General features: G+C 38.4%; 1 protein-coding gene across 1 annotated transcript in view; it reads left to right on the plus strand.

Annotated features, from left to right (window-relative positions):
* The window catches only part of FBXL13 (F-box and leucine-rich repeat protein 13), a 203763-nt gene that overhangs the window by 49250 nt on the left and 141788 nt on the right, over positions 1-12725 (plus strand). The window contains exons 6-7 of the mRNA XM_010848085.1: positions 5050-5145; positions 7853-7985. Coding sequence (XP_010846387.1) covers positions 5050-5145; positions 7853-7985 — 229 coding nt within the window. The remainder of the gene's footprint in view (positions 1-5049; positions 5146-7852; positions 7986-12725) is intronic.

A 12725-nucleotide genomic window follows, 5' to 3' on the forward strand; every position in this document is an offset into this window, starting at 1 on the left:
CTGTGATATTGAATAGTTTGCCTTGAAAACGAACAGAGATCATTCTGTCGTTTTTGAGATTGCATCCAAGTACTGCGTTTCGGACTTTTTGTTGTTCATGATGGCTACTCCATTTCTTCTGAGGGATTCCTGCCCGCAGTAGTAGATATAATGGTCATCTGAGTTAAATTCACCCATTCCAGTCCATTTTAGTTCTCTGATTCCTAGAATGTCGACATTCACTCTTGCCATCTCTTGTTTGACCACTTCCAATTTGCCTTGATTCATGGCCCTGACATTCCAGGTTCCTATGCAGTATTGCTCTTACAGCATCAGACCTTGCTTCTACACCAGTCATATCCACAACTGGGTATTGTTTTTGCTTTGGCTCCATCCCTTCATTCTTTCTGGAGTTATTTCTCCACTGATCTCCAGTAGCATATTGGGCACCTACTGACCTGGGGAGTTCCTCTTTCAGTATCCTATCATTTTGCCTTTTCATACTGTTCATGGGGTTCTCAAGGCAAGAATACTGAAGTGGTTTGCCATTTCCTTCTCCAGTGGACCACATTCTGTCAGATCTCTCCACCATGACCTGCCCATCCTGGGTTGCCCCACGGGCATGGCTTAGTTTCATTGAGTTAGACAAGGCTGTGGTCCTAGTGTGATTAGATTGACTAGTTTTCTGTGAGTATGGTTTCAGTATGTCTGCCCTCTGATGCCCTCTTGCAACACCTACCGTCTTATTTGGGTTTCTCTTACCTTGGGCGTTGGGTATCTCTTCACGGCTACTCCAGCAAAGCGCAGCAGCTGCTCCTTACCTTGGACGAGGGGTGTCTCCTCACCGCCTCCCTTCCTGACCTTCAACGTGGGATAGCTCCTCTAGGCCCTCCTGTGCCCACGCAGCCAAGGCTCCTTGGACGTGGGGTTGGTCCTCCTGGCCGCCGCCCCTGGCCTCAGGTGTGGGGTTGCTCCTCCCAGCCGTGGCACCTGGCCTTGGGCGTAGGGGCGTGGGGTAGCTCCTCCTGGCTGCTGCCCCTGACCTCGGACACGAGGTAGCTCCTCTCCCGTTCCTGCACCGTCACAGCCTGGCACTCTTGGCTGCTGCCTCTGACCTCGGATGTGGGGTAACTCCTTCTGGCCGCTGCCCTTTGGGAATTGGGTCCTCCCAGCTTCTGCCCCTGACCTCCAACGTGGGGTAGCTCTTCTTGGCCTTGCTTAGTGCTCTGGTCGTCACAGCCACCTGCGTCTGGGAAAAATACCATTGGTAGCTTGATAGGGATTGCATTGTATCTATAGATTGCATTGGGTAGTATACTCACTTTCACTATATTGATTCTTCTGACCCATGAACACGGTATATTTCTCCATCTATTTGTGTCATCTTTGATTTCTTTCATCAGTGTTTTATAGTTTTCTATATATACGTCTTTTGTTTTTTTAGGTAAATTATTCCTAAGTATTTTATTCTTTTCATCACAATGGTGAATGGGATTGTTTCCTTAATTTCTCTGTTTTCTCATTGTTAGTGTATAGGAATGCAAGGTTTTTCTGTGTATTAATTTTATATCCTGACACTTTACTATATTTATTAATTAGCTCTAGTAATTTCCTGGTGGTGTCTTTAGGGTTTTCTATGTAGAGGATCATGTCATCTGCAAACAGTGAGAGTTTTACGTCTTTTCCAATCTGGATTCCTTTTATTTCTTTTTCTTTTCTGATTGCTGTGACTAAAACTTCCAAAACTATGTTGAATAGTAGTGGTGAGAGTGGGCACCCTTGTCGTGTTCCTGACTTTAGGGGAAATTCACTTTCACCTTCATTTCCTTACATAGTATGATAGGCAGAATAATAATTGCTCCCCCACCCCACCCCTGTACCCCACCAAATCCTCAGAACCTATGAATACAAGGCAAGAGTCTTAGCAGATGTGAGTAAGTTAAAGAATTTGAGATGGTGAGATTATCCTTGCTTATCTGGGTGGATCCAATGTAGTAACAACGTCCTTATAAATGAAAGAGGGAGTTAGTTAATGAAAGTTGTTCAGTCGTGTCAGACTCTTTGTGACCCCATGGACTATATAGTCCATGGAATTCTCCAGGCCAGAATATTGGAATGGTAGCCTTTCCCTTCTGCAGGGGATCTTCCCAACCCAGGTCTCCTGCATTGCAGGTGGATTCTTTACCAGTTGAGCCACAAGGGAAGCCCAGGAATACTAGAGTGGGTAGCCTATCCCTTCTCCAGCAGATATTCCCAACCCAGGTATTGAACTGGGATCTCTTGCATTGCAGGCAGATTCTTTACCAACTGACCTATCAGGGAGGCAGGCTTAAATACATCTCTCCAAGGGCCAGATAAAAATCAGTATCTCTTTATTTTTATGACATAGAGATGTTCCCAAGGTCCTGGGACCCATATCTCCTTGAATGTAAATTAGTAAGGATCTTCCTGACATTTTGGGAGCTTGACCTAGGAAAGTAGGCTGGATTATACCCATTTGACGTTCTTGGGGAGAAAATAAAATTTTTATCATCCTTTTGGATCAGAGAATTAACTAAACAGATAGCTACAGATCTAATCTCTGTAGTTCACATAAAAGTAAAGTGTTTATAGAGGAAGTAAAGATAAAATATTACCTTTATTTATTTTTTAAAACATTACCTTTATGTCATACAGATTTCTGTGTCTCTGGAGACTAGAGTTTTTTGCAGGAGCACTGAGGAATCCAGGAAAGATTATTTCCTCAGAATGATTTATCAACAATTGAGAGTTCTGATATAACCTTTCATCATGATTGTGGATTTGTCAATTTCTCCTTGTATCCTTGTGGCTTTTCAGATGCTTACACATTTAGAATTGTTATATATCTTTAGTAGATTGTTAGAATTACTTTAATTATAATGTAGTGACCTTCTTTATCAGATAAACTTTAAAAATCCACCTAAAGTACAATGCTGAACAAGATCAACACAACTGAAAGGAGATTTTTGATAGCTGTGTTAATATAAGAAGGAAAAACTTAAAAGCAAAAACATTATTAGGGATAATCTTTGTCTTCCCACCAGTCCTGCTGCTGCTGCTGCTGCTGCTAAATCACTCCAGCCGTGTCCGACTCTGTGCGACCCCTTGGACAGGAGCCCACCAGGCTCCTCTGTCCCTGGGATTCTCCAGGCAAGAATACTGGAGTGGGTTGCCATTTCCTTCTCCAAGGCATGCATGCATGCTAAGTCACTTCAGTCACATCCGACTCTGTACGATCCCATGGGCAGCAGCCTACCAGGTTCCTCTGTCCACGTAATTCTCTAGGCAAGAATACTGGAGTTGGTTGCCATTTCCTTCTCCATTCCCACCAGTGAATTTTGTTAAATTTATTATTACTAGATTTACTTAGATTCAGTTTTTCATTTCATTTTATACTATTTGTTTTTTTATGTGCTTCCTTGTTTTGTCCTTTCCTGACTTAATTTGTTGAATTTAAAAAGCTATTCCCATCCCCCATTTTTATATTTTAGAAGATATCCATTCTATTTCTTCTATTTCAATGGTTTCACTTAAATATTTTTAACATGCACATTTACCTTAATAAAGCTTAAAGTAAATGAATATCTAAACTTTCTTCCTGAATAATTACCAAAATTTAGAACATTTTAACTCTGATTACTCTCTCCAGTCTTAGAATATTAGTATTTTCTAGTGGTTTTGTCCCTTGCTTTTTGTACCCCCCACATTAGTCATCATCATTATATGCTTTTATAAGGTTATTGGGTTTACTCCTATCCTTATTAGTTTGTTTGCCCCTCATTACTGTTTCATCTCACTCCTTTCTTCTTACATAAACATCATTTACAAGTTCTTTTGTGATGGGTCCACTGGAGGCAAACTCTCTCAATCTTTGTCATAGGGTGTCTACTTACTACTCATCCTTGAGTTGTGATTTACTTACATGTGGTATCTGAGATTGATAAGTATTTTCTGCTGACTTTGGCTTTCTGAGACTAAGTGACATTCTTTTGCAGATAATCTGTCTCTGGTTGCACTTAAGGTTTTCCTTTGCTTATGGCCTTTTGTAATTTCACTACAAAGCCATGGAATAAGTATCCTGTTTGGGATTTCTTGTGCTTCTTAAATCTGAGAATTGTTGCTTTTCATCATTCTAAAGCATTTTTATTTATAATATTTTTGAGTTTTGCCTTGATTTCCATTTGCTCTCTTCCTTTCTTCTGGAAATTCTATAAGGGTCTGTATAGAATATTGTATAATGTTATCTATAACCTTTTTATGTTATATAATGTACTCTTAACTTCCTTCATATTTTTCATCTCTTTCTACCTCTGTGCCTTACCTGTGTAATTTTATCTTACATAATCTTACAGTTTGCTATTTCTTGCATCAGCTGGGTTTCTTCTGCTATGTAACTCATAGTTTGGAGAAAGGGTGTAAACATTTAGCTATAATATGAATAAGGTCTGAGAACCTAAGGTGATACATGGTGACTATGGCTGATAACACTGTGTTGTAAAATTGAAATTTGCTAACAGAATAGAACTTAAATGTTCTCATAAAAATGAATTAATTAAAATAAAGATAAATATGTGAGTGTTGGATGTGTTTAACTAGATGGAGGAATCCTTTCACAATGTATACATATATCAACTCACTACAACATACATTTTAAGTATATTCCCAGGAATCCTGTAACTTTAAAAAGAACCCAGTTCATTTCAGCAAGTGATTATTGAATGCCTTCATTTAGGGAAATCATTCACTTTCTAGCAGGATGCTACTTTCATTCAGAAAATAAAATAAAGCTACCTATCTTCTTCACCATCCTTCTGCAACTATCAGTTTGATCACACTATATCAAAGGCATCATCAGATAAGTTCTAGAACTCTAGATGAAATTTCTATCTTTAGATAAAATGCAAGCACATAAACACCTGCTACCACAATATATGGATTGCATTATCCTTGTTAACACACACACATACACACACACAAATGGAAAATGCAAGAGTTAGATCAAAATTCACATGTTTTTCAAAATTGTGTATTATTTTTCTTTGTGTTTAGATTTTCTCCTACCTCAGTTTAAGAGATTTGGTAATATGTGGTCAAGTGAATCGCTCCTGGTTGTTGATGACACAAATGGGCTCATTGTGGAATGGTGTAAGTAGACACTACCTGAAGTATGTCTTTATTCTAGTTCTGAAAGGAGAACAGACTGCTATAGGCCACCTTATAGCAGTAATGGGGACCCCCTTCTTCCCTGCTCCACAACATGGGATCACAAAAAGGAGGTACACTTGTTTCACTTTCGTCCAGGCACAGCCTGAAGGAAAAGAGGAAAAATGGTATTTGAAGAGATTTGATAGAAGTATTTTCTAATTTAAATAGTAGAAATAAATCGAATATTATTTTTTGGATTGAAATAAAGCTCTATTATATCTGAGTTAGGTTTAACATTGCCTTACTCAAGGAGCTCCAGAGATAGACTAAGCAAAATGCAAGAAAGGTGCTTATTGTAGAGTCTGGCATGTGGGCAGCACTCAATAAATATTAGCTACTGTTCTTAGTTTAAAAAAAAACCACACACACACACAACAAAGCAGCACAAAATATGGAGTAAAAGGGAAGAAAAAAAAACTACTGAGCCTGAAATCAGGCTAAAATAGACAACAAGTAAACAAAGCTTGTTTGATATTTCTTGGTGTGTTTGCATGCATGTAGACATATATATATATATTGGAGAAGGCGATGGCACCCCACTCCAGTACTCTTGCCTGGAAAATCCCATGGACGGAGGAGCCTGGTGGGCTGCAGTCCATGGGGTCGCTAAGAGTCGGACACGACTGAGCGACTTCACTTTCACTTTTCACTTTCATGCATTGGAGAAGGAAATGGCAACCCACTCCAGTATTCTTGCCCGGAGGATCCCAGGGACGGTGGAGCCTGGTGGGCTGCTGTCTATGGGATCACATAGAGTTGGACACGACTGAAGCGACTTAGCCGCAGCAGCAGCAGGCATATATATACTCAGGCATTTTCTAATGTGGACTCCTAGGCTCATGCCTCTTGTATTATTCTTGTCATTGCACTATATTTGTACTATTCCCATAAAGTAGAACATGCTTTATTTTTCATTCCAAAGAAACATTGGGTGGTACGTCTTAGCCAATGATAAAAATAAGCATGTATTATCCTTGATGACCTTTCTTTTCTTTTTCTTGGATGACTGCTTTAATCTTAATAACTGTGATCATTTATGCCATCAACAAATGTTGGAGTGGCAACATTTTCCTTGTTGCCTATGTCCAGTCAATAGCTGACTTTACCACCCCTCCTTAATTGTTACTGATTGGAGGGCTAATGGTATCATGTGCTCAGACTGACCTATGAATAGGTGATTGGGGTCATTCTGCAGAAACTTTGACAAAGAACCCAAGAGGAGTTGGCAAGGTACAAGGAATCTAGCTCCATAATCCACACAGCATCTTTACCTCCCATCAGAGCACCATTCCATTCTTGACCATAGTGTTCTACTCTTACCTTATGCAGCAATGGTAATTTAAAAAATGTGCTTGTCTTAATTAAAACCTCTTAGCTACCAAATTTAGTATTCTTGTCTTAGATGTAATTTTTAGTTGAAGGCAGGGATTCTTAAACTTTAGAATGCATCAGAATCATCGGAAGGGATTGTTAGATTGCTGGTTGCCACCCCCAGGGTTTCTGACTCAGTACTTCTGAGGAAGGGCTTGAGAATTTGCATTTCCAATGAGTTCTTGGGTGATGCTGATGCTGCTTGTCCCTGGACCACAGTAAGAACCACTGATTTAAAATAATAAATCTCTTACTTATGTGACAGATTAGGGGGTGTCACTTTTTCCTTTGGAAAACCCATAAAGAAGAAATAAACTGAATCCAAATGGTCTTGGAAAGAAGGAATATGTACCATATTAAATCAGGACAAATCTTACAGAAGACTGGCAGAAAAAGCTAGCACTCCTGCCCAGAGACCTCACTGGGTAAAGATGGAGAAAATATGAGCACATGGAAGCGAAGAGCAAAGCCAGAGTAGGAAGCTAGTTTATGCTCAGCAAATTTCTCTTTCCACAATTATCTGTTGCCCTTCATTTGCAATTATTTCTGTCTTTATTTGTGGGTGCTCAAGTGTGACACAACTGTAATAAACATTTTAGCATGAAGAATAACTTTGTTCAGAAAGCAATAAGAAATAGGATGTTCAGTACACTTAACCTTTTAGCTGAAAGGTAGTATTAGCACTATGTTATTGTTATCAAATATACTTCAATAAAAAAATACGATGTTGTTGTTCATCCACCAGCCCTGGCCATCCAGAGGTTACAGAAAATTCTGGCCTTTCAGTTTTATACACTGCACTCAGATCATCTTTCCTTATCTCTAGAACTACCCCCACAAACTTAAGAGTTATGGAAAAGCCATTATAATCCACAGAGTATATTGTCTTTCCATAGTCAAGCACTCAATGTATAGTTTGTTCTCATGAACAAAGAAGCAGGCACACATTAGTGATGAATGAAGAAGGGTCCGTTAACCTTGAAGTAGGGGGAAGCCTTGGGGCTCACCTGGAATGATGGGGGTGAGCATCCAGGCACTCCACAACAATTGACTCTTGTTGGGAGGTGGATGTGAGATCCCTGCCTTCTCAGCTGTCAACCTGGACTGGACATATGGAATCTGTAATTAAACCTGGGAATGATCACAAAACCCCTAACAAACAGAAAAGAGTGATGAGATAAAGAAATTTTAGTTCTTTGATGCTTTAAAAATATTTTAAAATTTCACATGCCAAAGATCTTTCTCATTTCTTAACATTTTTGTTTATCCTTTTTAGATTGATTTTTCTGCAGTAAAAAATATAATCACAGATAAATATATAGTGTCTATTTTGCAAAGGTGGCGTCTAAATGTGCTGCGCTTGAATTTTCGTGGTTGTGTTCTCCGATTGAAAACTTTGAGATCTGTCAGTAAGTATGTTTGTTAACTGTTTGTCTTGCTTCCATGTATTTTAAAATGGAAACTTCAGTTACAGTCTTAGGCCATGAGAATGCCTATTAAAACTATTTAAAAGTCCCATAATACAGTCAGCTCTTTCCAGATTGTATGCCCTGAGACCTGGTCCTTTGGTCATTCTTATTGATTTTTTTGTTTAGCATTTGTGTATCTATATATCATCAATTTATCCACAATATAAGGACATATTCTCACTAAAGAAATAATAATAGACAGTAGAGGAAAAAATCTACTTTCATCTCTCTCAAACCCATTCACTTACCCAGTGGTACTCAACACTATCACTTTTTCTGTTTTTCTAAAATACATTTAAGTATTTATGATTAAAAATACACACTTTTAATTTTTAACATTAAAGGGATAATATTGTTTTATATTTTCTTTTATATCCTGAAAATCTTTTCATGTCAGTACATATAGAACTACTAAATTATTTTTAAGTACTTAAAATCATTTCCCTGGTTTTAGGGAATACCATACTATGGCTATACCATAGTTATTTAACTTTCTTCGTACTGATGGACACTAAGATTATTTCCAAGTTTTCTAACTTGCTTTGTAAACTTTGTGTTTAACTGTCTTAGTTCAGGCTGCTATAATAAAGTTCTGTTTTGGCTGGGTGGCTTATAAACAGAAACTTATTTCTCATAGTTCTAAAGCCTGGAAGTCTAAGACCAGGGTGCCTAGTCTTGGTTGGGGTCTAGTGAGGGCCTTGTTCTGGTTGTTGACTTGTGTATTCTTCCTGTATCCACATATGGTAGAGAGCAGGAGAGAGCTCTCTGGAATCCCCTGTATAAGGGCATTAATCCTATTTATGAGAATTCCATCTTAATTATGTCCCAAAGGCCCAACCTCCTAATAGAATTACATTGGGGGTGAGGATTCCAACATATGAATTCTGGGGGACAAACATTCAGCCCATTGCATTAAAACATATGTCCTTTGAGGTACATTTCTAAGTTTCCATGTATATAGTTCCGGAAATGAGAGAACAAATAGATTTCAAAATATCAATATGAATGATATAGATATTAATGGGTGAAAGCAAGTTGTAGAATAATATATATATATAATCTAATACCATTTGTATACAAGTTTTCAATGTGTAAAATAATTCTATATACTTCATATTTTGAAATAATTTCAATATTAAATATTTAAGGTCACTTGTGTACACACACACACACACACACACACACACACACACAGACAGCAAAATATAAACAGCATGCATGTGAATGAAAAACTCCAAATGCAAGATAGTGGTTACCTCTGAGATGGAGAGAGTTGAATGAAATGGGGAAGAGGTTCACAAGGGCTTTCAACAGTTATCTGAATTTTTTTAATTGAAAAAAGAAAAATACAAAATGGAGTTATTCTGATTGGTTATTGCTGGTGCTGCAGAAAGTGATGGTTTTATATATAATGTCATTTTATCTGATCATATATTAAACTGCCTTCCTAGTTTTAATAGTTTGTCAGTTGATTCTTTTGGTATTCTAGGTAGACTATCATATCACCTGGAAATATTTCCATTCATTCCTATTCTTATATCTTCTACTTCTTTTTCTGGTAGCAAGGATATGCAGCTATCTTGTCTTGTTCTTTAATCCTTTTCTCATATTTTTAATGAGAATGGTGTTAATATTACTATATATTCTAATTTCTGGGACACATCCTTTACAAAGACATAATGCTGTTCCATCTTTTACAGCAGCCATCTTCTGAATGTTCTTCATTCAATCTGGTAATGTTTGCATTTGGATTTTTAGGAACTATTAATTTCTGACCCACCAAGACCATCCTTGTTGTTTTCCAAGGACATGATAGATTAGAAAAATTTGTTTCTGGTAATTTGGGTAGGAAAGGAAAATTGAAACAGGTACTTAGTCTGCCATCTTAAACCAGTTTATTACTTGTTCTTCTTTTGTTCTCTTTTCTTTGTGATTTGGTGACTATCTTCAGTGTTTGCTTGGATTTATTTCCTCTTTTTGTGTGTGTGTACACCTGATTTACATTTTTGTTTTGTGGTTATTATGAAGTTTATGTAGAGAAGTCTTTATACATATTTGATTATTTTAAGTTGCTATTCTTTTAAGTTTGAATGCATTTTTACTCCCCTTCAAGTTTACTGTTTTTGACCTCACAGTTCATACCTTTTTGTTTTGTGTATCTCTTAACTGCTTATTGTTGATATAGATGATTTTACTACTTTTGTCTTTTAACCTTCCTACTAGTTTTATAAGCGGTTGATATTCTACCTTTACTGCCTTTGATACCTGCCTTTACCAATGATGTTTCTTCCTTTTGTAATTTTCATATTTCTAGTTGTGGCCTTTTCTTTTCAACTTAGTGAAGTCCCTTTAACATTTCTTGTAAATCCGGTTACTTTCAGCTCTTGCTCCTCTTTAAAACTCTTGGTCTTTTCTTTGAATCAGAGTGGTAGCCTTGTGGAGTATTGTTTTTCCCTTTATCACTTAAATAATATCATGCTACTCCCTTCTGGCATGCAGAGTTTCTGCTGAAAAGTCAGCTGATATTAGTTCCCTTGTTGCTTTTCCCTAGCTGCTTTTAAGATTTTCTTTTGAAATTTTTGCTATTTTAATTACAGTGTGTCTTGGTATGGACCTCTGAGTTCATCTTGTTTGGGACTCTTGGTCCTTTCTGGACCTGAATATTTGTTTCTTTTCCCGGGTTAGGGAAGTTTTCAGCTATCATGTCTTCCAGTTTTTTGCCCTTTCCTCTCTTCTTCTTATAATGCAAATGCTAGTACACGCAGGTGTGCTAAGTTGCTTCAGTCATGACTGACTGTGCAACGCTATGGACAGCAGCCTGACCGGCTCCTCTGTCCATGGAATTTCCAGGCAAGAATACTGGAGAATACTGGAGTGGGTTGCTGCGCCTCCTCCAGGGGATCTGCCCAACCCAGGGACTGAACCCATATCTCTTACATCTACCTGCGTTGGCAAGTGGGTTCTTTACCACTAGTACCACCTGGGAAGCCCAATGTTAGTACACTTGATATTTTTCCAGGAGTCTCTTAAAGTATCCTTATTTTAAAGAAATTTTTTCTCTTCAGATTGGGTGATTCCACTGTTCTTCCAGTTCTGTTCCTCTGTATCATCTCATCTACTGTTGATTTCTCCTAGTATATTTTTATTTCAGTTATGATATTCCTCAGATTTTTTCTAACTCTTTGTTAAACTTCTCACTGCATTCATTCATTCTTCTCCCAATTAATTGAGCACTTCTATGATCACTACCTCAAATTCTTTATTGCATAGATTGTTTATTTCTATTTTTCTTAGTTCTTCTGGAGTTTTGCCTTGTTACTTCATTTGGAACATATTTCTCTGTTATCTCATTAAGCCTAATTCTCTGTTCTTATTTCTATGTGTTTAGGAAATGTAAAAAACTTACCAACCATGGAAGAGTAGTCTTATATAGGATATGTCCTATGGAGCTGAGCAGCACACTCCCCACTGGTTATCAGAGTTAAATGCTCTAGGGCTGTCCTCAATGCAGGCTGCAAGGGTCCTTCTGTTGTGGCAGGGCCAACGACAGTGGGCAGTCTGGTAGACATGGCTGGCCCCTGGTGTGTTTGGTGGAAAGACCCTGCCTTTTTCAGTGGTTATTGGACCACTGAGTTGGCTGTGAGGCCTGGCAGGTCTTGGGGCTGGTCACCAGCTGAAGGATGGGGCCAGTTCCCAGGGCTGCTGGCAGCAGGCCTTACGGGGGTGTCTGGTTGCCATAGCTTATTTAATAAAACCACTGTTCATTTAAACAACCTTGAGTCTATCAAGGATTAAAAAATTAATCTCAGAGATGTTTCAGCTTTTCTAGTTTTTTTTTCCCCCCAGCTAAGGTCAGTTGATTTATTGATGTGCCTAAAGTTATACACATTTCTGGTAAGAAGTTTGACTTTCTCACTTTTTGTTAGATTGAAGATAAATACTGGCTGATATTTTAGGCTGTTTGGCTGAGTAGCCACACGACTTGTACTTGTAATCCTTATCTACAAAAAACTTTAGAAGAAAATTAACTTTAACATATTATTTTAAATGTTTAAAAGACAGATGAGAGCAAGGCTGGGAAATGCCTGTTAAAATATTATGATAGGTAGCCAGAGTATACTGGAGAAGGAAATGGCAACCCACTCCAGTGTTCTTACCTGGAGAATCCCAGGGACAAGTGGAGCCTGGTGGGCTGCCGTCTATGGGGTCGCAGAGTTGGACACGACTGAAGTGACTTAGCAGCAGCAGCAGCAGCAGCCAGAGTATATGATGAAACACTTGAGCATACATTTGGGAAGTATACACATAGTGATTTTTAAGTCCAACAGTTGCATTTTTGAGCCTGAGCAAAACAGATTCATAAGGGATGAAAGGCTCCACTTGACTGCAGTTTTTCTACACAGACTCGATGACTGGCAAGATGAGATCAGTTCAGGAAATGCTTGACTTGTAAACAGCAAACACCCTCTTCCAACAACACAAGAGATGACTCTACACATGGACATCACCAGATGGTCAATATTGAAATCAGACTGATTATATTCTTTGCAGCCAAAGATGGAGAAGCTCTATACAGTCAGCAAAAACAAGACTGGGAGCTGACTGTGGCTCAGATCATGAACTCCTTATTGCCAAATTCAGACTTAAATTGAAGAAAGTAGGGAAAACCACTAGACCGAC

The sequence above is a fragment of the Bison bison genome, unplaced genomic scaffold (assembly GCF_000754665.1).
Source record: "Bison bison bison isolate TAMUID 2011002044 unplaced genomic scaffold, Bison_UMD1.0 scf7180017864260, whole genome shotgun sequence".
NCBI lineage: Eukaryota > Metazoa > Chordata > Mammalia > Artiodactyla > Bovidae > Bison > Bison bison.